The following is a 22,179-nucleotide window of genomic DNA, read 5'->3' as shown; positions in this document are numbered from 1 at the left end:
AATATTTATGTATTATTTATCATTTCCAGAAGGTTTCTGAAATTTCTTGTTTGTAATATTTGTGTATTCTGGAAAATTAAATGTTTGTATAATTAGCAGTATTTTCCATACAGAAGGCAGTTCTGTTTAGTCTATGTTGATATCTAAAACAAACTCTCTGTGCTAAGTGTTGTATGTCATTGATTACTTCGCTTTCAGATTTGGGTTTATTGCGGTTATGACATGTCTTTTTGGTATAGATGCTGTGTATTGACTCATGTACCTCTCAATTACAACAAGCTACTCAGATTTGTAAAAGAAATTGGTTTGTAAAAGAAATCTACATACATGTGATTATCGTAAGCATTGAAAGTTGACAAAGATAACTTTGGATCACAAATTGTGAGCCATAACTCATCCCTAAAAGAATGTGCGTAGCAACAGCTGGACCAGTTCAGAATGGGCGGGTCAGTGCCACTGACAAAGAATAATGCTCCATTACCATTATGACAATGCAGTGGAGGAAGCTGCTGTGGCTGCCAATAGGATCTGGTCTGATTGAGTAACAATGTCAGCGAGTGTTAGTGGTCTTTGTGAAGGAGGAGGATGATGCACATTATTTCTACATTAACTACTGACAACACAACAAAATCATTCTAAAAGAGGTCTCCCACTGCCACGTATTGATGACATCATACACTGCTTAAAGAAGCAAAGTATTTCTCTACTATAGACATGGAGAAAGGCTACTGGCAACTAGAGGTTGTGAGGCTGACCAGGATAAGACTGCATTCATAACTCCTGGCGGTCTGTGTGAGTTCAAAGTTGTGTGGTTTGGATTACGTAACTCTCCAGCCACATTCAAACATGTGCTTTACAGATTGCTTAGACACCCTAAATGGACAGCATATTTTTTTCTACCTGGGTGACATTGCAATTTTTAAAGACATTTGAAAAACATCTCAGATGACTGACAACCATGTTGAAATATGTTCAGCCTGCAGGTCTCATCGTGAAACCTAAGAATTGCATGTGCGTCGTCCAAGAAATAAAAATGATGTGGCACCTAGTTAGTAGTGATGGAGTCTGTCATGATCAAAGGAAAATAAGAGCAATCCCAAATATTCTGGCTCCTTGGCACATTCGTGATGTGAAAAATTTTCTGGGAATGTGTTCAAACTACCAGTGATTCATAAAGAACATCTGCATTAAGGGACATCCCTTGCAAGTGTTACTACTGGGAAATGCCAATGAACTCACTGGACAGATCAGCTCATGCCTACCCCTCCCTCCTTTTCGCACACCCCAGCAGACTCTGGTGTCTCTCTCTATCCCTTGGCTGTCTTTGAGTCTCCACAGTGTTTGGTGAAAGACGCCTGTGGCCCATAGGCAGAAATGCCAAAGCTGCGCTCCCACCACCCCACACCCCCAGAAAAAGTACCATTCTGCAATTTTTTTTCCATGCAGATACAGGAAATTTTGTAATTTGTAAGGTAGGTTTAATAATAATGAATTATTATTGAAAAATATTACTTATTTGAGCTACCTAAACAAAAAATATTTCACACAACAAATTAAATTTATCATTTGTTGTAAATAAATTACCAGTAGTACAGAGTTATCTAAAAAAATGGAATTTAAAACAATGTGTGGCAGCTACTGTAAACTAATTTTATCATGTTGTAAAATGAGGAAAAGATTCTATTTGCTCCTTTCAAATTATCAACATTATGTGAATCATTAATAGGGAATTGAACCGTGTTCTTATTATAATTTTACATTCTGTTTCCTTGCTTTGAGTGCAGCAAGGTCATTGATAATGTAATTGAAGTCAAATTTAGCAGCTGTGTGATATTCTGTCAACAAAATAGCTGAATTTGACTGTCTACTTCATCTGCACTTTGTCATAAATATCCTCAAAGCGAGTGCTTGATTTGTGACTGTACACTCTGATATGCCATACCTTTGACAAAAAAGAGTATTAAAATAAATTTTCAAGATTTTTAGATTTTAAAAAAGTAAGCCCCTCCCCTCTTCAGAAGGTCACAGTACTGGAACTTATTTTTTACAAATCGAGCACTGCTCTAAGCTATTTTGATGTTTGGCTAAGCACCTCGTAACCCCTACTTCAGGGGGGAGGGGGGGGGGGGGGGGGGACGGTAAGAGATTCAGAATATCTAAATGGGAATCTCTGTCAGTACTCTTCATCAGCTCTTTCTACTGGAATTTGATGGCAACTATTTTGTTAACTATTCTGCTGTATCAATATCTGCTATATCATAATCTGCTGCATAGTTTTCAAAATAAGGCACAAATCTCTCATTTAATGCTTTCCTAGTAGGAAATTAAAGTGGGATGAAATGATATGTTATAGGTGAGATTTATTTCCCATTTTACTTATTCTTCTGTCAGATATTTTGAAGCAGTTTAGCATAAACAGTTTCACTCCAGTCCTCAGTTGACAGAAATCAGCAAAAATTGGAAGCTTTCAGTTAAATAGAATGTAAATTGCTTCAAGACTTGCGGCCAATCTTTGAGTTCCTACAAAAATGCAGCGAAGTAGTAACTAAAATGCCATTCTTGACTATGAACTATCTGTGGAGGTGGCACCCATATGAACCAACTGCTCTGTTGATACATAACCCAAGTGAAACACGTTTGGTAGTAGTCATTTCTTTATGTGATACTTCAACAAAATGACACTGTCAGAACAGTGTGCATGCCAAAGGAAAGTCTTCTTCTCACAAGCAGAGGATAGGAAAAAGTGGGGCAGGAGAACTCAAGTGCTCCACCTGGTTGGTTCTTAAATTTTCTTTCTCATCGTCTTAATTGTCTTTGTGACCTGTCTGTGCCTGTGCCCTTGGCTGGGGCCTAACCCATTGTGGCCTCAGTACGACCATGCCTATAGGTCAGATTTTCATTATTGAGTGCCTTACTGCATCTGCCACCCCCGTGACCCTCCCCCCCCCCCTTCCCCCGCCACTTACTGCCATTCATCAATGGGAAATGTCACTAATAGCAAATCGAGCCACCTCTCAGTAGTGTATACTTATATGGATATGGTGTTGGTTCTTTAGGACATGTCTGAAAGAACAGACACCATTTATGACCTGCAGCCATCTAGAACAAAATTAGAATTATATATTAATTCCTTCAACTGCTAACGGGCGTTGATATATATCAACGGGGACAGGTGAAAATGTGTGCCTTGACCACGACTCGATCCCGGGATCTCGTGCTTAGATGGCAGATGCTCTATCCATCTGAGCCACCGAGGGCACAGAGGATAGTTCGACTGCAAGGACTACCTCGCAAACACCTCCTGCAAGACCCTCATTCTCATCTTATATGTCCACGCACTACATTCGTAGTGTCCATACCCAACACACTCATTACTCGTGGAAGACATTCTTACCAAGTCCCGTACGAGTTGGGGTATTGTGTGTGCATCTTCACAGAAGAGGAAGGTCATATCCGGTATTGCCAAAACTATATACTTATATAGATATGGTGTCTGTTCTTTCAGACATGTTATGAGTGTGTTGGGTAGGGACACTATGAATGTAGTGTGTGGACATATAAGGTGAGAATATGGGTCTCGCCGGAGGCGTGTGTGAGGTGTGTGTGAGTAGTTGAACTACCCTCTGTGCCCTCGGTGTCTCAGATGGATAGAGTGTCTGCCATTTAAGCAGGAGATCCCAGGTTCAAGTCCCGGTCAGGGCACACATTTTCACCTGTCCCTGTTGATATACATCAATGCCCATCAGCAGCTGAAGGTATTCATATATAATTCTAATTTTGTCTCAGTAGTGTGGTAGAAACTTGAGCATTCTTACAAACCACCATTTGATTTATTAAATATGGAAGAGAAACTATAAATGAAGTGCTTAAACGCACTGCAACCAACTACAATGTTACACACAAAACTCCAGAAAAATTGTAGGATTCACTTCTGTATGTACTTTATTAGCTACAGTATTTCATGGATTAGATTTATGTTTGTAATTGTATAATTACTATATTTACGATGTTTCTAGTGCTTTTTAAGCAGTATGACATAAATGAAGGGTATATAACAAACAGTTTGGAACAATTCCATTATCAAGTTTATTGACTTTTTATCTGTTCCAACAACAGGAATGAGCAGAAGCCGCTTCTTCACTGATGGTAGTCGTTACAGGGTAGATGCAGTTGTAGTGCAAATTCAGGAAAGTGCTGATAAGGTGATAGCTTATGTGTTCAGAGTACTCTCTAACTCCAAGCTGAACTAGTCTACAACAACAACAAAAAAAGAATGTCTTGAAGTTGTTTGGTCCATTAACAGTTTATGGCCATATTTAGTTGACAAACCATTCACCCTTGTGACAACCATCCTCTGTGCTGGCTGATGAGCTCGAAGAAACCATTGAGTCGACTAGCGAGGTGGGCGCTGAGACTTCAGGAGTGCGATGTCACTGTGGTACACTAAAGCAGATCCAAACACAAGGACACTGTCATTTGAGGAATTCTTTGATGGAAGACAGCATTGTGGATGATATCTCCAGCATCATTGCATTAAATGATATTTCTGCTGAACAGAGGGAAGATCCAACACTGCTGAGAGCCCTTAAAGTAGGAGAAACTGACCAAAGGAGAATTTCACTTAGACAGAACACTGTAGAAGATAAATTGTAATCCAGTGGGGTGGAAATGGCTGCTCATCATCCCAGTTCATCTACAGCCTACTGTCATGAAGTATTTCCATGATGCTTCAACATCGATCTGTTTGTGAGCCTCATTAAGAAACACCAACAATGGAAGCATGTGCCATAGTTACCTCCGGGCATCTGATACCCATTCCACCTGGCGCAGAACCATTGCACCAGATTGGAATTGACATCCTGGAGAGGTTATTGAAGTCAACAAATGAGAATCAATGGATAATAGTTGGGACTTACTGTCTCACTTACTATATTGTCACCAATGCTGTCCTGACTGTTGAAGCTCTGGAAATTGCAAGGTCCCTTGTAGAAGACATCCTTCTGAAGTACAGAGCACCCTGTGTAATGACCTCTCGTCATGGAAAAGTTTTCCAGTTGAGACTAGTATGAGGTAATTTCATGTTGCCACATTACTCGCAGGATGACAATTGCCTTCTATTCACAGATGAGTGACCTCACAGAATGCCGGGCAGATATTATCTTAATGCACATTGATGTCTTTCATGACATTCACACGTAAGACAGTGAAGCAAGACACTACAGACTTCACACCGCTCTTTTTGTTCCATGGTCATGTGGGCAAAACAACAAGAGATACACTATTCCCATTTCAATTGGATGATATTCAGGATGAGTGCATGAAGCACCTTTTCACCAGGATTGAAGACAACTGGGTCACATATGATTCGTGGATGCTCAGGAGAAGTACCGAGAGCACTATAATCCCAAGCACTAGCAAGTGAGATACAGCCTAGTAGACTTGGTATGGATATTTATGCCAGTTTAGGAAGTAGGATTATCAGAGGAGTTGCTAAAATGCTAGTTTTGGCCGTACCGTATCCTTTGTTGCTTGCTGGACATCACATACAAATTAAAGTATTATGCCCCTTCATCACAAAGACAAAATCTCTGAAGATGTTTTCCATGCCTTGTATGTGAAGCCCTACTACAGTCCTAAGATGGAGATCGATGGTGGGGACTTTTTATTCAAAGAAACCAAAGGTCCACTTGGTGATTGTGAAGCTTCGATGGGAAGCACTATCTTCATTGATCGTCGTAGTGAAGAGTGTGTGACAAGACAACCTGAATGCGAGGATCCTCCAATACAGTCATGCAAAGCACCACTGTCAAGATCTAGATCTATTGATTGAGAATGATGTAGTCGGCTCTAATGAGAATTGAAACACATGTTCGCTGTTTCTCCAGGAGAGGGAGCAATGTCGCAAGCTGTGCTGCATGCAGTGTGTAGTACCAGATAGTTGATGGTTGGTGTGCTGCGGGTCACCATTTCAAATCCAGTCACCGGCAAATCCTTGTTATTTATTATTTCTAGAAGATTCTTGAAATGTCTTAAGTTTGTAAAGTTTACATATTTTGTAATGTTTGATATTTTTATAAAAAGCAGTGCCCTCTGTCTAGGAGGCAATTCTGTTATGTCTGCATTGACATCCGTAATAAATGGACTTTGATTAATAAGTTCTGTACTTCACTTATAACACTGCTTTTAGATTTGGACTTGATAGGGATGACAACCTAACAATATGAATTGCTGAACAGAACTGGCCATGTTGTTACCAACAAAGTCACTGGAGCAAGATCTCATGCAGTCCAGCTTTTGGTCACTTCCGCATTTTTTGGTAAAGGAGAAGGCATACCTTAACATACCTGTCCATTGTAACTATCATTCTAACCCTGAGTGTGTCTGTGATGCTGTGTAAACTTGTGGTAATGAAAGATACATCATTCTCTTGTCTACAGTTCATGGTAAGATTGACAAGTGTAATTTGGGTGTTGTGTTTCTGTCAAATTGATACAAACGCTTGTTCTCCGTTACAATAGTAAACATTGGTTTTGACTTGCTGGGTAACTGTATTTGACATGATGACTCTCATGTAAGGACTTAAAGAAAACTGCTTTATTAATTGCAGTAGTACACTGAAAGAGCTAATGTATATGAGTGCCTTCAGTCATTTTCTGAACATGAAATACATGAAGCATTGGAGGAGGAGAATCTTTCAATCCCATCTGTAGTTGTCCATAGCACTCAAGTTCACTTTGAAATGATAGTGTTTCATACTGAAAGTTCCTGTTTCCACTCAAAGATTATATTGGCTGTTGCTGTCTACTGAGTTGTCTTGGAAATGTGACAACAGCTCAGAAGCTGATCATTCTTGAGACCTCCAGTGTAACGACCACACCATGTACTTAATTTAATTTTTTTTTTTACCTTCTTTATTATATCAGAGCTTGAAAATACCGATTCAGTTGTAAAGTTCTTTTATTATCACATGACCGGTTTCGGGCTCTTACAAGCCCATTTTCAGGTGTCATACTGGAAATAGCAAAAGACAGGAGATAATTTTCACACACAAAAAACAACAATCATTTTTTTCATAAAAAAGTTTTCAAAAACATTTAAAAACCACCAGTTGAACTAGGTGCTGTGAAACCTATGTCAATGCAAAAGTGACACCAGACAGTACTATGAACAGCTGCCTGGGTAGGGAAATATACAAATAATACCAGGACACTTACACTTGATGGTGTGGCCGCCCGAGCGCCACGGTGGATGTGTACTAGACCTGATGTGCTACCTATGAGTGCAGAACAGGGAGCAGTGGATGCGAATGAGGAAGTAAAGTGGTAAACCAGAGTGGCAAAAGTACTGCCATCTGTTGACAGAGAGAAGAATGTGGGGCCACTAACCCAAGCTGTTCACAATTTGAATTAGTGGTTTACACTTAAAATGAAGAAAAAACAAAAAAACTACACAAAAAATGAACAAAATAAGTTAAAAGTGCATTATGCATAGTAAAGAAGCATATTGAACAAGTCAGTACACAACTGTGGTGAAAAAGTAATATGCCAATTAATAGCTAGCAGCAATAACCCTAAAAGGACACATTAAAAAACCAACAGTCGACAACTAATCGAGGCTTACATGAGATAACACCTGAGATGCATTTTACATCATGAAAGACAGATAAGTTTTTAACTAATGATGGCACAGATAATTTCAGAGCACAATAATGTGCCATAGTCATAGAATAAAATGAAAAACATGCTAACATTTTTTAAGAGAGGACAATTTTACAGCTATGTAAAATGAACTGGTGGACCTTGCAGACCTCACTATTATTATGTTTATATTTGGATTACACACTTTTCTTTGCAGCAGCGTTACAAGATAACTCTGCCTCACTACTTATGTGCAAATTCATCATAAATACTGCAGATGCCTACATTGGGCCAGGTCGGAGATTTTCTTCACTTGGGGAGTGGATTTTGTGTTGTCCTTATGTTCATATTGTCATAACTGATATTCTATTTTTGAGATGGCTGCTCCTGAAAGCCAATAAATGGAAAACCGGATAATTGTGTGAGGCATCAGTAGTTGAGAATATACACTATTCGAAAGAATTGAGGGAACATCACATTGGGTGTTTTTCATTCTCCACTGAGTAATAATTGAGGTCTAGATATGTTATCAAATTATAGCTTTATCTTTCACAAATTAAGAACATAACAAGAACTGGATTGGCCGACAGGTGTTGAAAACGAAGTGCAAACAATCTTTTATCCCATCTTATGGGATGCTTCTCATTGGACTTAAAGAGCTTCATTAATGAGTATGCCCTCCATGAGCATATGTCAGCACCTGACATCTACGTCAAATTACCTTCCCTTAGAAAGTGGAATAGCTTAACCACTGTGATATGACTTTCAAAATGATGGTGAGCAGCAATCAATCATTGTTTCCTTTCTAGATGTAAGCTAGGAAGGAAATGACAACTGGTTTCTGCTCTCCATCATTTTGAATGACGCCTATGTTGCATGCTCTATATAAATCTAAGGAGGTCACCCTGTGGTAACTATTCCCGTTCTTCAGTGAGAGTCATTAGGAGTTCTGGAGAGACTGTGCTGGAACTGGATGACTATGAACACATACCCAGTGGAGTTTACCTTTAGATTCACCATAGACCAATCCATTGCTTCAGTGTCCAGACTTCGCAATACATGCCTGGTGATGCCAGCCACATGGGCCCGAGCATTATTGGGTGTGCAAAGGAATTCAGGGCCACCACTGTATGTAGTTGCCACTACATGGTCCAACAGGATCTGTTCACTGTACTACCTGGCGGTAAGGCAACCTTGGACACTGACAAGATCTGTACGGCTGGTACCACTGATGCCTCTCCAAACCATCACAGAACCTTGACCGAATCTGTAGCTTTCCTGGACACCACAGTGCACACGCTAACAGGGCCATCATTTTGTGCCATGGAAATCTAGACTCGTCTGTGAATAACACATTTTGCTAATGACGAAGTTGCCAGTTGACATGGAAACTGAACCTAAGGTCAGCTGCGAGATGTTGTAATGTGAAGAGGGATACTCTAACACAACATATGGGGCGAAGATCCTTTCTTGTAAGCTGTTCCTTAGTTTGAACAGATAGAGTTGCTCCACTGACTCTTACGAGATCATCTTGCAGTGCTCTGGCTCTAGCCTCATGATGCCACAATGCAGATATGGGCAGATATGGGCAGATCTTGTCTCCAGGTGGGGTTTCAATGCATTAGTGACCTTGTCGAACTTTCCTTGTGTACTGACTTTTCTCACTGTCGTGTGTCCACAATCTGTGTACGACATATGGAGAGAGATTGGCATCTGCAGCAACAGGACAGAAGGTTCATTCTTCTGGATCAGACAAACAGCTCTTGCAACCCGCATTGCATTAGATGGTCACATTGCATGTGCTTGGTTGAATTCAGTATCCACAAATGACAGCTGCTATCTATGTACCTACCTAGAGAATATTGGGACATCAGTGCTCACTTCCCTCTGAAGGGCCAGGTGGTACTGTAATGCATACCACGGCTAATAGATGGCGATTGACTTTAGTTGTTGTGTACATTTAAACTGAAGATCCCAGGCTTTGCATTAAGCCCATAGGTACCAGCTTTATTGAAATAGATTTAATGTATTGCACATTGATAGACACATTCCTCTAATTCATTTGAGCAGTGTATTTTGTTGTATAAACTTGTGTTTATATACAAATTTTATCTTTGTTAATATCTTGTAAAAATATTAAATGTTCAGAGTTTACACTGCATTACCACAATTTTGTGTTTCTGAACTTTCCCCATAACTTGTATCATACATGATGCGGTCATATGTTGTAACATATATTTGTTGCATTCACTCACATTCACCAATACAGAACTGTGCAGCATATCCTAATATGATGTCAAGTCTCTCTCTCTCTCTCTCTCTCTCTCTCTCTCTCTCTCTCTCCCCCCCCCCCTCCCGCCCCCCCCCCTCTCTCTCTCTCTCTCTCTCTCTCTCTCCCTCTCCCCCCCCTCTCTCCCCGCTCCTCCTCTCCCCCCTCCCCCTCAGAGAGAGAATTTAGAACAGTAACATATGCCATATGATTGTAGATTTGGGTTGGTGAAAATGAGTGAATGCAACAACAAATGTGTGTGTGTGTGTGTGTGTGTGTGTGTGTGTGTGTGTGTGTGTGTGAGTGTGTGTGTGTGTGTGAGTGTGTGTGTGTGTGTGTGTGTGTGTGTGTTACAGCATATAGCTGATAAATAAAATAAATGTTTCTCTCAGAAATTTACAATCACAAACCTGGTTTTTCTAAATTAAATACACCTGTGTTGTAGATGTAGATGTAGAGATGTAGATGTGTTCATGCTTTAACCTCCCCCCTTCCCTCTCCCCCCAAACATGGCCTCTCCCCCCAAACATGGCCTCTGCCCCCACCGTGGCCTCTGCCCTCCCACCGTGGCCTCTGCCCCCCCCCCCCCCCCACCGTGGCCTCTGCCCCCCCCCCCCCCCACCGTGGCCTCTGCCCCCCCCAACCGTGGCCACTGCCCACCCCCCCCACCGTGGCCTCTGCCCCCCCCCCCCCCCACCGATCCAATGTACAATAATTTCTAAAGACTCTGATGCCTCGTAGTTATCCACTGAAATTTACTACAGGTTTCGGACTGTATCAGTCAAAAGAAAGTTTAAAGTCTGATGTTTGGTTGCAGGGGTTGTACAACCCCAATTTCTGAAGGGCAAGTCTTCATCCCGTAGCCCCACTATGACTCCTCCTGAGCAGCATGTATACTTTCATTGACATGATATGTTCTCCTCTCGCCAGACCATATTACCTATACAGGATGTTGCAAGGCCCAAGAATATAAAAAAATTGTTAATGTAACATTTGCAGTAATGAACAGTTGTTGGAAAATTATAAATTACTAGTTACAGCATCATTTGATCTAATAGAGAAGGTACTAACCTTACATTTTACATTCTTTCATTTATGGTGTGATTTAGTGAAGACTCATAATTGTTATGCTTATGTTGGTGGTTATTGTGTAATGATTACCTGTCCAGAGATCTGAAAAAGTATGTTTTGACCCTATATTTCGTACCTGCAAGAAAAACTATTTTTTTTTTGTCCCTTTTTACATACGTCAACATCTGTATACAGTAACAAATAATCTACATGAAAAATATCGCTTTTTTTGGAGACAACAGCAGTGAATTCTAAAAGAATTGAGGTTTGAATTGTGTTGCAGGTATTGAAAATGTTTTAACTTCATTATAATGCTGAAGATTTTATGTGAATCAATTCTGATAGAAATCAACATGAATGAGCAGACAACTGAAGACTGAAAGTCAAATAGACAGGAAAATAACAGTAAGTCAAGAGACACTAATGTTTACAAACATCCTCAAACTTCCGCCAGTGTAGTGTCAAGTTTGATAGGAATTGGAAATGTGAGTTCAGAGCAGCTAATAATTGTTAACTTTCCTTCTGTTGCAGACTCCAGTCCATTGCTCTGAGGGTGAAGTTATGTCAGCTGCATCATGCTTAATTCGTGAGTGGGCCGAAAAACTTCTTGGCGTCCGTTTTGATAATCTGCGAGATCTTGCCTGTCACTTGGTGGAAAAGATGTGTGTGGACTCGCGATCTGTAGCTGCATTCACTCTTCTTTCAACATCTGGTCATCTGCAAAAGCGTGACAACAAAGGTGATATACTTTTCCAGAACTTCCTGTGTGTGGTTATTGCATTTAAATTCTGAAAAATATGTGATAAAATTCAGATCCTGCCATCTGCAAGCATAATTTTAGTGTTTTCTATACATATGCTCACAAGATAAATGAGATTTTCATTTAGCTAATTAAAAATATTTGCATGTTGAAATTATATTAAGGTATATTATTGTAGCTGTATTATATATTATGTGTTATTTTAATATTCTATTTAATATTAAAGTATATGTATATTTTTTGCATTGGATACAAATTCTCATTTTTGCTAAAGATGGTAAACTTTCCTCACTATCATATTATAACTCTTTATTTGCATAGTTATGTTCTTATTTAACTATGATTTATGAGAAAGATAAATTATATTTCATGAATCACCAGTTACAAAGACACTAAGCTGGCCTAATAAAGAAAACTAGATTTGCTGATGACACACATTTCATAACGATAGAGCAGCAAAACTACTGTAAAGTTCTGAGAAATATGAAGGGAACCCAAAAATAGGACTCCATTTTGTACACAGAGGGATAGTACTGATGTGTTCTGCTGGGTGTCTCTTTGAATCTAAATCTACATTGCATCTACATACATTAACCACAAGCCACCGTATGGTGTGTGGCGGAGGCTACCTTGCACCAGCACTAGTAATTTCATTTCCTGTCCCACTTGCAAATAGAATAAGGGAAAAAGAACTATCTGTATGCTTCTGTAGGAACTCTGATTTCTTGTATTTTATCATTGTGGTCCCTATGCAGAATGTATGTTGGAAGCAGTAGAATCATTCTGCAGTCCGCTTCAAATTCTGGTTCTCTGAATTTTCTCAATAGTGTTCCTCAAAAAGAAGGTTGCCTTCCCTCCAGGGATTCCTGTTTGATTTCCCGAAGCATCTCTGTAAAACTTGCATGATGTTCGAACCTACTGGTACAAATCTGAATTTCTTCAATGCCTTTATTAAATCCGACCTGGTGCAAATCCCAGACACTCCAGTAGTACTCAAGAATAGGTTGCACTAGCATCCTATATGCGGTCTCTTTTACAGATGAGATAAACTTTCCTAAAATCCTCCCAATAAACCAAAGTTGACCATTTGCCTTCCCTACCAGAATCCTCACATGCTTGTTCCATTTCGTATCTCTTTGCAACATTACACCCAGATTCTGATGATCCCTCGTCTCTGATGAACACTCGATGTCCTTTCCTAAGAATTGGTCGATGTCCATGAAATAATTCCCATTTAGGAACAACAGGTTTTCAAATAGAGTTAACAGCTTTTCTCGTAGTGGCTTGCCTTAATCTTAGTCATATGATGACCTTTATGTTGACTACATGCTAAACTCCAGCCTTCCTTTCTTTCCAACAATCGGGCAAGGTGCCGCAGTGGTTATCACAGTGGACTCGCATTTGGGATAGTTACAGTTCAAATCACTGTCCAGCCATCCAGATTTATATTTTCTGTGATTTCCCTAAATTTGCTCCAGAAAAATTCCACGATGGTTCATTTGAAAAGGGCACAGCCAGTTTCCTTCTCCATCCTTTCGTAATCCGAGCTTGTGCTCAATCTCCAGTGACCATAGTTGACAGAATGTTAAATCATAATCTTTATTCCTTTTTCTTTCTAACTAACAGTATTTTCATATTTTCAGCCCTGAAGATAGCTATTGGGACTATCAGTGTTAATTGTTGAAGCTCCTTATTGGGGAAGGGCGTTCACTGAACACAGGACAGTGTTCCTCTTTGTGTTTTTAGTCCATCCTTAGTTACTGTTCAAACAAAGAACATGATCCATGGCATGTGACTCATTCTTACCACCCACTCTACAACATAAATTTGCAGCAGACTTCCACAAAGTGTTAGAGCCAAACAGCAGATTTTCAAACATAAGTTAACAGCTTTTCTCCGAATAAAGTCCTTTTCTGCCCTGCTTGAATAATTTAGTGGCATACATGTTTGTCATGTATCTTCATTGCAAAGGTATTTAAGGTTCAGAATACAATCTGCTGCAGAAGGATGAATGCAGTATGAAATGCAGTTGTAATATCCAGTAACGTGATCTGTCTCTGAAGGTGTTTGAAGTTGCTTAGCTGTATCTGCTTTTACTGTCATTATCTTTAGTTTCAATGGGGTAGTCTTAATCTTACTCATAGGATTTTGAGATTCCTTACATTAATTTGTGTATTTTAAAATTTATGTATACTTTTGTCCACTTCCCCATTATTGACTCACATCCCCTATTATTGATGGTTTTACTTCTGTAGCCACTGATAACTATCATTACTGCTATTTTATTATTGTATGAACTTATTCTACTAACAGTCAATTACTTCTCATTTATAAATTCTTTTCTTTTTGTTCAGCCTTTTTTTTACTGGAACTGCTTTTTTCAATTTTTGTTAAGTTTCTTATAAAACTTCATGTAATTTTTTTATCTTGAACAGAGACAACACCACCACTGGGGCTGGCAGTACAGTACACCAGCAAACACAAAGAAGCTCAGCTGCAGCTACAAAGAAAGCTTCAGGAGCGGGAGGTCATCCGAGAACAGAAAAGGAAACTACAGGTTAGTGAATGACTGTTTTTCTTGCGTGTTCTTCTTTTCTGTCATTCAGGTCAGCGTGTGAACCTTACAGCTTGATCTGACTGAGTAACTTATAAAAGTTGCATTTTGTTGATCAGCTTCCTTAAGCCTCAGCAGGTGTCTTCTTTATGTTACTTATTACAAGATGTAATTCAGTAACCAACCCATAGAAGAGAATATATGAGGCTAAGTCAATTATTATCCGCAAAGTAGTTATAAAATATTATTGTAATCAAATAGGAACCTGAAACTTGCAAGAACATCATTTTTTGACATAGTCTCCTTGCGTTTCAATGCACTTGATCTGTCGTCGTACAGGCTTCCTGATGACCTCATAAAAGAATGTTCTTGGTTGAGCTGCAAGCCATGAATGCACTGCTTCTTTCACTGCTTTGTCTGAGGCAAATCGATGACCCCTTAATGCCTGTTTGAGTGGATCAAACAAGTGATAGTCAGAAGGGAATGATCCAGTACATTAAATTTGAGTTTCTGGAGTGTTTCAGCAGTTTGGGAGCAGTATGTGGACAGCCATTGTCGTGCAACAACACAACACCTTTTGACAGCAATCCTCGGTGTTTGCTTTCTAATTGCAGGCTTTAGCCTGTCAGTAAGCATCTCACTGTAACATACACTGTTTATTTTCGTGCCTCTTTCCTGATAATGTTCCAGTACTGGACCTTGTGCCTCCCAAAAAACCATGTGCATCAGTTTTCCTGCGGACAGTTGGATTTTCAATATCTGGCTCATAATGATGGATCCATGTTTCGTCACCAGTAATGATACTGTCTAAGAAATTGTCCCCTTTTTTACCATAGCGATCCAAATGTTTTTTGCAGATGTCCAAGTGTGTTTGTTTATGCAACTGTGCAAGTTGTTTTGGGACCCATCTTGCACAAACTTTATGAAACCCAAGTCTGTTGTGGATGATTTCGTGGGCAAAATCGTGGTCAATTTGTAGATGATATGCCACTTCCTCGATAGTTAGTCGTCTGTCTAAGAGAATCATTTCATGTGAACATTCAATGATTTCTTCATTTGTTGTGGTAAACAGTCATCCGGCTCCTTCATTGTGCGTAAAACTTGTGCAACCATTTCAGAATTTTTGAATCCATTCCTAGACACACTGTTGTGGCAAAACACTGGTCCCGTACTGTACCAAAAGTGTTCGATGAATTTCGGCCCCAGATACGCCTTCCAACCACAAAAAATGGACCACTGAATGTTGCTCTTCTTTGGTTTAAATAAACAGCAGAGCAGCCATGATTAACGGCATGGCAGCGATGACGAAACTAACCTAGCAGCTTGAAAATTTCAAAGATATAACAACAAATAAACAAAAGCATGTGTCATCAACATAAAACGACAGTACTACCAAAGTAAACAAAAATGTAACTAATTTGCAGATAATAATTGACTTTCCCTCGTAACTGGACTGCTTCATAGTTAGATACATGTACATATTTGCTTTTCAAACCATACAGTGTGTGATGAAGGGTGCTTTTGATAACATTGCCTTCCCAGTTCCATTTGCAAATGGCACATGGGAAGAATGGGCTGTAATTACTCTGTCTTCTTTGCCATGGTCATTTCACAGTTTTTATATGGGAGATAGTAATATGATGTCAGGCTGTTCCTAAATGTACAGACTCTAAATTTCAATAGTAAACTTCTCCATAATGCCTCCGTGCCTACTCAACGACGTCATGACAAAATACATCATTTTTTATTGGCTCTCTTTTATTAATGAAACACAGTAGACTTCCCAGACTGGTGAGCAGTACTTGAGAATCGACCAAAAAAAGTCTTTTGTACGCTGTTTCTTTTTTGGATGAATTACATTTCCGTAAGAATTACCCATTGTATCTTAGTCTGGCATCTGGATAGTTACTCCTAGGTACTTATGGTTTTTACTGTTTCCACTGATTTGTCATCAGTAGTCCAGTCGAACAGTAGTGCACCGCTTTGCCTATTTATGCTCAATACATTACATTTATTTACATTTAGGTTCAAGTGCCAGTACACGAGGCAAACATTGAACCTCTCCTATAGATAACAGGATTGTCCTCAAATAGCTTCACAGAGGTCGCACCTTTATCCACTTGATGAGTAATATTATTATATCTTGCAAATAATAATGCCTTTAAATATGTCTGCTTGTGTCTGTGTATGTGCGGATTGATATGTGTGTGTGTGTGTGTGCGCGAGTGTACACCTGTCCTTTTTCCCCCTAAGGGAAGTCTTTCCGCTCCCGGGGTTGGAATGACTCCTTACCCTCTCCCTTAAAACCCACATCCTTTCGTCTTTCCCTCTCCTTCCCTCTTTCCTGAAGAAGCAACCATCGGTTGCGAAAGCTAGTAATTCTGTGTGTGTGTTTGTGTGTTTTGTTCATTGTGCCTGTCTGCCGGCGCTTTCCCGCTTGGTAAGTCTTGGAATCTTTGTTTTTAATATATTTTTCCCATGTGGAAGTTTCTTTCTATTTTATTTACACAAACAATAATGACTGTCACACTTTCTTGGAGTATTCCTGAAATTGCCTTCATGTACATCAATTTCCTTCCCATGCAGGCAATCTGTTGATTACTGTCTGCAAGGAAGCCCTGAATCCAATCACAAATGTGATCTGATACTCCACAAACTGGTATTTTGTTCAATAATTGAAAATGTGGAATGGTATCAGATACCTTCCTGAACTCAAAGAACATGGCTTTGGACTGGGTGCCATTGCCTATGGTACTCTAGGTTACAAGGACAAACAGAGTGAGCTGAATGGCAAGAATTCTCTGTTTGTGGGAGATTTTTGCACTCTTAAAATAAAAAACTTCATAATGTGTGACCATAAAACGTGTACCACAGTTATATGACAGATTGATGACAGTGATATCAGCCTGTGTTTGTATTCATTGTCTGATAGCTCTTCTTGAAAAGGGAATGACATTCACTTTTTTCCAATCATGATGTACTCTCCATTGCTCTAGTGACATACAATAAGCCACTGTTTGAAGCGAGGCAAGTTCTTTTGCATAAACTCTGTAGAATCTCACAGGGATTATATCTGTTCCAGGTGAATTAGTTGATTTTCTGCTGTATGGTGACTTATCTTAATATCTGCCACTTTTTCTTTCACACTGCCTGTTCAGTATACGCCTTTGACCACCAGATAATAGTTTACTACTCTCAGTTTGTGTTTGCGTGTGGGTGTCATCTATCCTCCTTTCAGTAGTAGACTTCCAGGTAGTTAAGAATTTTACTCATTTTCACCTTGAAAAGGCTTTCCCTCTCAATCAATTTTACATTTTGAATATTCTTAATCATATATTTGAGTGTCACTAACTTTGTTATTACACAGTCAACTGTAGTCTTCAGTTGCAGCAGTCGGAGTACAGATGTGTGTACATTTCAAGCACACCTCCAGGCATCTTAAGTTGACGATTTTGTGTGACATGTGTGCTGCAAGTACACATGGTTGTTTATAGAGGTTAATTTGATCTGTAATTTATTTTGCTAGTGTTTCACTATCATCCTTCCCTTTCTTTTTTAACAAACCAAATTTTGAAATATTAAGACGACTTCTAAACCACTTCCAGCAGAGATTGTTAAGACATTCCAGAGACGAAGTTAAATGCACAATTTAGTGCAAAATATTTGTATCACATATGTGAAAGGCAAAATTCACATCAACATACAAAACTATCTGATAGGAATGGCCAGTAGTAACTGATGAAGATTGCTCTGAAATGGAACTAGATCTGATTTTTCCATTCACTGTCAGACACATTGCCAAAAAAGAAACAGGGTGAAAGAAAATCCTTTCTGATTAATACTGTAATGAAACGTGAACAGTTGAAGAACATGTGGAAAAAGTAAAGCTTTTAACACAGGATAGGCGTTTGTGCTTCTGTATATAAGGAACACATTTCTAACTCTGTGTTTGAAGGGTACACCATCCACGTAATACACATGGTGAGAGGGCTAAGGATGTAATTTGTCTAAGATACATGTTGTTCTGTGCCTGTTACCCTCACCACTCACCTTCAAGCAGTAGAGCTTCAGATTTCAGCTCTCTTATGTATAACTGTGTGCTCCCCAGTTTTCACATTTCCTACAAAATCTCATCTATCAACTGTCTGATCCCTTTCTCCTCCTCAGAGACTTCAGTGTGCCTCATATTCAGTGGGGCTTTACGTACACTTGTCCCAGGAGAGTGGCAAGTATTGGAGAGGTTCCTCTTGTCGAATGATGTGTGCCTCCTACATTCAAGGAAAGTGACACACCTCTTTACTGCAAACAGATTTTCCTCAGTAATTTATATAATTTAACTGTCACTTTGCTCTCCTACACTAGCTGATGCTATCCTTCAAAAAGTGACAGGAGACTTTCAGACTAGTGACCACTTGCCTGTATGGATCCACCTGCCAGATACATCAGCCATTTAAATAAATTTTTAACTAAACCAGCTGGATGCTTTACAGCATGGATAGTCAACCTTTTTTACCTACCGCCCACTTTTGTGTGTCTGTTAGTAGTAAACTCTCCTAACCACCTAGTGGTTCCACAGTAATCATAACTTGTAAAGTAAGGAAGTAACGTTACTTTATAAAATTTATAAAGCAGAGTTAAAGCAAGTTAAAGCATATGTATCACAGGTGTAGTTGGAGGAGGTCTGAAGACACCAGTTATGACGTGACAGTTCTGATGGCTAGGTGTGGACTAGGATTCTATGTCGAGGATATACATTGTGCAGCTGAAGAAAGACCAATGATAGTTACAATTGATCCTCCCATTATACTCTCGGGACAGCAGCCAAGTATGAGGCTGGCCCTGGCGTCCAGATGCTTAGGTGGCAGGCAGGGGTTCGTGTTCCAGTTGAGACAGAAGAGTCTGCACCATTGGCATGGTGCAGAATAGCACAGACTTGAAGTCACATTGCCACCCTGCTGTTTGATGATGACTAGCTGGTTCACACAGTTCTTAAATACTGCTTCTCCATACTGATGTCATGGTAAAATCGATGTTAGTGGCTCACACAGGAGGAGTTCAAATACAAACTATCTATGACTCTCATTGTGACACCATGGTCAAAGTGCATGGTGAAATTTGAATATTAAGTTCAAGAACTACTTCCTTGTATAATTTAACAGAATGTCGTCTGCGGGACTGTACCATTATGTTTGGAGGCAACCAATCATGATCTTTCTCATGAAATGTGAGAAAGATCACACCAATCCAACTAGCACTTACCAGTTATATAGGGTTTGACTGAAAGATCAGGAGCTGTTTAATATGGACTCTAGAATCTGAAAAACATCTTTCACCTTCCTTAGGTACCACTCTACACTCGGCAATCTACTAGTCCTGGAGGCAGCAATGCAAGAGCCTTTTTTGAGACAGCAGTTTTGCAGGAATGTTTTTCGTTATTTAAAATGCCCTTTACACCATGTGGCAATGCAATATCACCTGACAACTGTACAATCCCAACACCTAACCTCTCTGCTTAGGATGGGGAATGGCCTTAAACAGTGTGAAGAAAGTTCTTCATGGTGTGACATGCATATAGGGTCCAGTCAATCCTGCGGTCACCAGCATTTAAGTCTTCTTGTTTAACAATCAGCAGAGCGCGTACTCATGAATTTCAAAACAGCAACAAAACTATTTGGGATTAGAGCAAAGGAGTAACCTGAAGAGCTTGATATGGTGGGCTCAAATGTTTTAATGCAGCTTTGGAGCTAATATCATCCTTTGTTATTAATGAGGCCTAAGCTGTTTTTTTTTTTTTAATATGAGAAAATACAATAAATATTGTTCACCAGATTTTATTTTTAAACAAATTTTACAAAGTGGTTAGAAATGGAGAAGATATCCTTCACCTGCTTCAGTGGCAATGGAAGTAAGTATCATTCTGCAAGTGGTCAAGCCAGTTGGGATTCCAAGGAAATGAACAAGCTGGCAAAGCAGCAGGGGACACTTGCAACACAAACATTTTACTACTCCATGCTGTACTCTCAGGTGCTTTACTTCATTGTTGAGGGGGAGAAGTATTTCTCAGTGGGGCAGTGGGAGTCTATAAGTACAAAAGAACAAAATTAAGACTTGTGAAACCAACATTCTTGCCATGGCAAAAATTCCTTTACTCACACAGATAGAATTGACTTCAACATGATGGATAATAGGGCACTGACACACAGACACCACCTCAGGTGAGAGGACCCGCTAGTGATCAGTGCTTGTGCCATACTAGTATATTTGTCACATTTTACTACACTGAAGAGCCAAAGAAACTGGTACATCTACCTAATATCATGTAGGGCCCTCACAAGCATGTGGAGGTGCCACAACACGACGTGGCATGGACACGACTAATGTCTGAAGTAGTGCTGGAGGGAATTGATACCATGAATCCTGTAGGACTGTCCATATATCTGTAAGAGTACAACAGGGTGGAGATCTCTTCTGAACAGCACATTCGAGGCATCCCAGATATGCTCAGTAATGTTCATGTATGGGGAGTCCGGTGGCCAGTGGAGGTGTTAAACTCAGAAGAGTGTTCCTGGAGCCACTCTGTACCAATTCTTGATGTATGGGGTGTCATATTGTCCTGCTGGAATTGCCCAAGTCCGTCGGAATACACAATGGACATGAATGGTTGCAGGTGATCAGACAGGATGCTTATGTACATGCCACCTGTCAGAGTAGTGTCGAGATGTATCAGGGGTACCAGATCACTTCAGCTGCACACGCCCCTCACCATTACACAGCCTCCATCAGCTTGAACAGTCCCCTGCTGACATGCAGAGTCCATGGATTTATGAGGTTGCCTCCATTTCCGTACGAGTCCCTCTACTCAGTACAATTTGAAATGAGATTTTTCCAACCAGGCATCATGTTTCCAGTCATCAACAGTCCAATGTTGGTGTTGGCGGGCCCAGGTGAGGCGTAAGGCTGTGTGTCGTGCAGTCATCGAGGGTACACAAGTGGGCCTTCGGCTCTGAAAGATGATACCAATGATGTTTTGTTGAATGGTTCGCATACTGACACTTGTTGCTGGCCCAGCATTGAAATCTACAGCAATTTGCAGAAGGGTTGCACTTCTGTCGCATTGAACGATTTTCAGTCGTCATTGGTCCTTGTCTTGGAGGGTCTTCTACCGGCCACAGCGACGTCAGAGATTTGGTGTTTTGCACCGGATTCCTGATATTCACAGTACACTAATGAAATGGTTGTACGGGAAAATCCCCACTTCATCAGAGATGCTGTGCCCCATTGCTCTTGCGCCAACTATAACACTATATTCAAACTCGCTTAAATCTTGATACCCTGCCATTGTAGCAGCAGTAACCACTATAACAACTGCGCCAGACACTTGTCTTATCTAGGCGTTTTCGGCCGCAGCACCGTATTCTCCCTGTTTACACATCTCTGTATTTGAATATGCATGCCTATACCAGTTTCTTTGGTGCTTCAGTCTATATTGCATTTTATATTCTGACAAGATGGCAGGAGTCTCTGCCGGTTGCGGTGGCCAAGTGGTTCTAGTCACTTCAGTACAGAAGCGCACGACTGATACAGTCGCAGGTTTGAATCCTGCCCTGGGCATGGATGTGTGTGATGTTCTTCGGTTTCAGTAGTTCTAAGTTCTAGGGGACTGATGACCTCAGCTGTTAAGTCCCATAGTGCTCAGAGCCATTTTGAGCAGCAGTTTCTCTTGATAATGAATTACATGGTGTTTTAAATAACAATAGAAGAATTGTGGAAAAGGCCTTAAGGTTTTGTGTTGCATCATCTCTACATCCATACTCTGCAAACCAGTGTGAAGTGCAACATATTATGTTTATTTCCCATTCCTTTTGCGAATTTAGCCTGAGAAGAATTG

The 22,179-nt window shown here is 40.1% G+C and overlaps 1 protein-coding gene across 2 annotated transcripts in view; it reads left to right on the top strand.

Annotated features, from left to right (window-relative positions):
• The window catches only part of LOC126299558 (probable serine/threonine-protein kinase DDB_G0282963), a 137,137-nt gene that overhangs the window by 93,657 nt on the left and 21,301 nt on the right, over positions 1 to 22,179 (top strand). For both annotated transcript variants that reach the window (XM_049991552.1, XM_049991553.1), the window contains 2 exons: positions 11,509 to 11,716; positions 14,173 to 14,294. In XM_049991552.1, the coding sequence (XP_049847509.1) occupies positions 11,509 to 11,716; positions 14,173 to 14,294 (330 nt within the window). The remainder of the gene's footprint in view (positions 1 to 11,508; positions 11,717 to 14,172; positions 14,295 to 22,179) is intronic.

Source organism: Schistocerca gregaria, chromosome X, assembly GCF_023897955.1.
Source record: "Schistocerca gregaria isolate iqSchGreg1 chromosome X, iqSchGreg1.2, whole genome shotgun sequence".
Classification (NCBI taxonomy): domain Eukaryota; kingdom Metazoa; phylum Arthropoda; class Insecta; order Orthoptera; family Acrididae; genus Schistocerca; species Schistocerca gregaria.
Note: the sequence above shows the minus strand (reverse complement) of the source record. Positions and strands in the feature narration are given on the sequence as shown.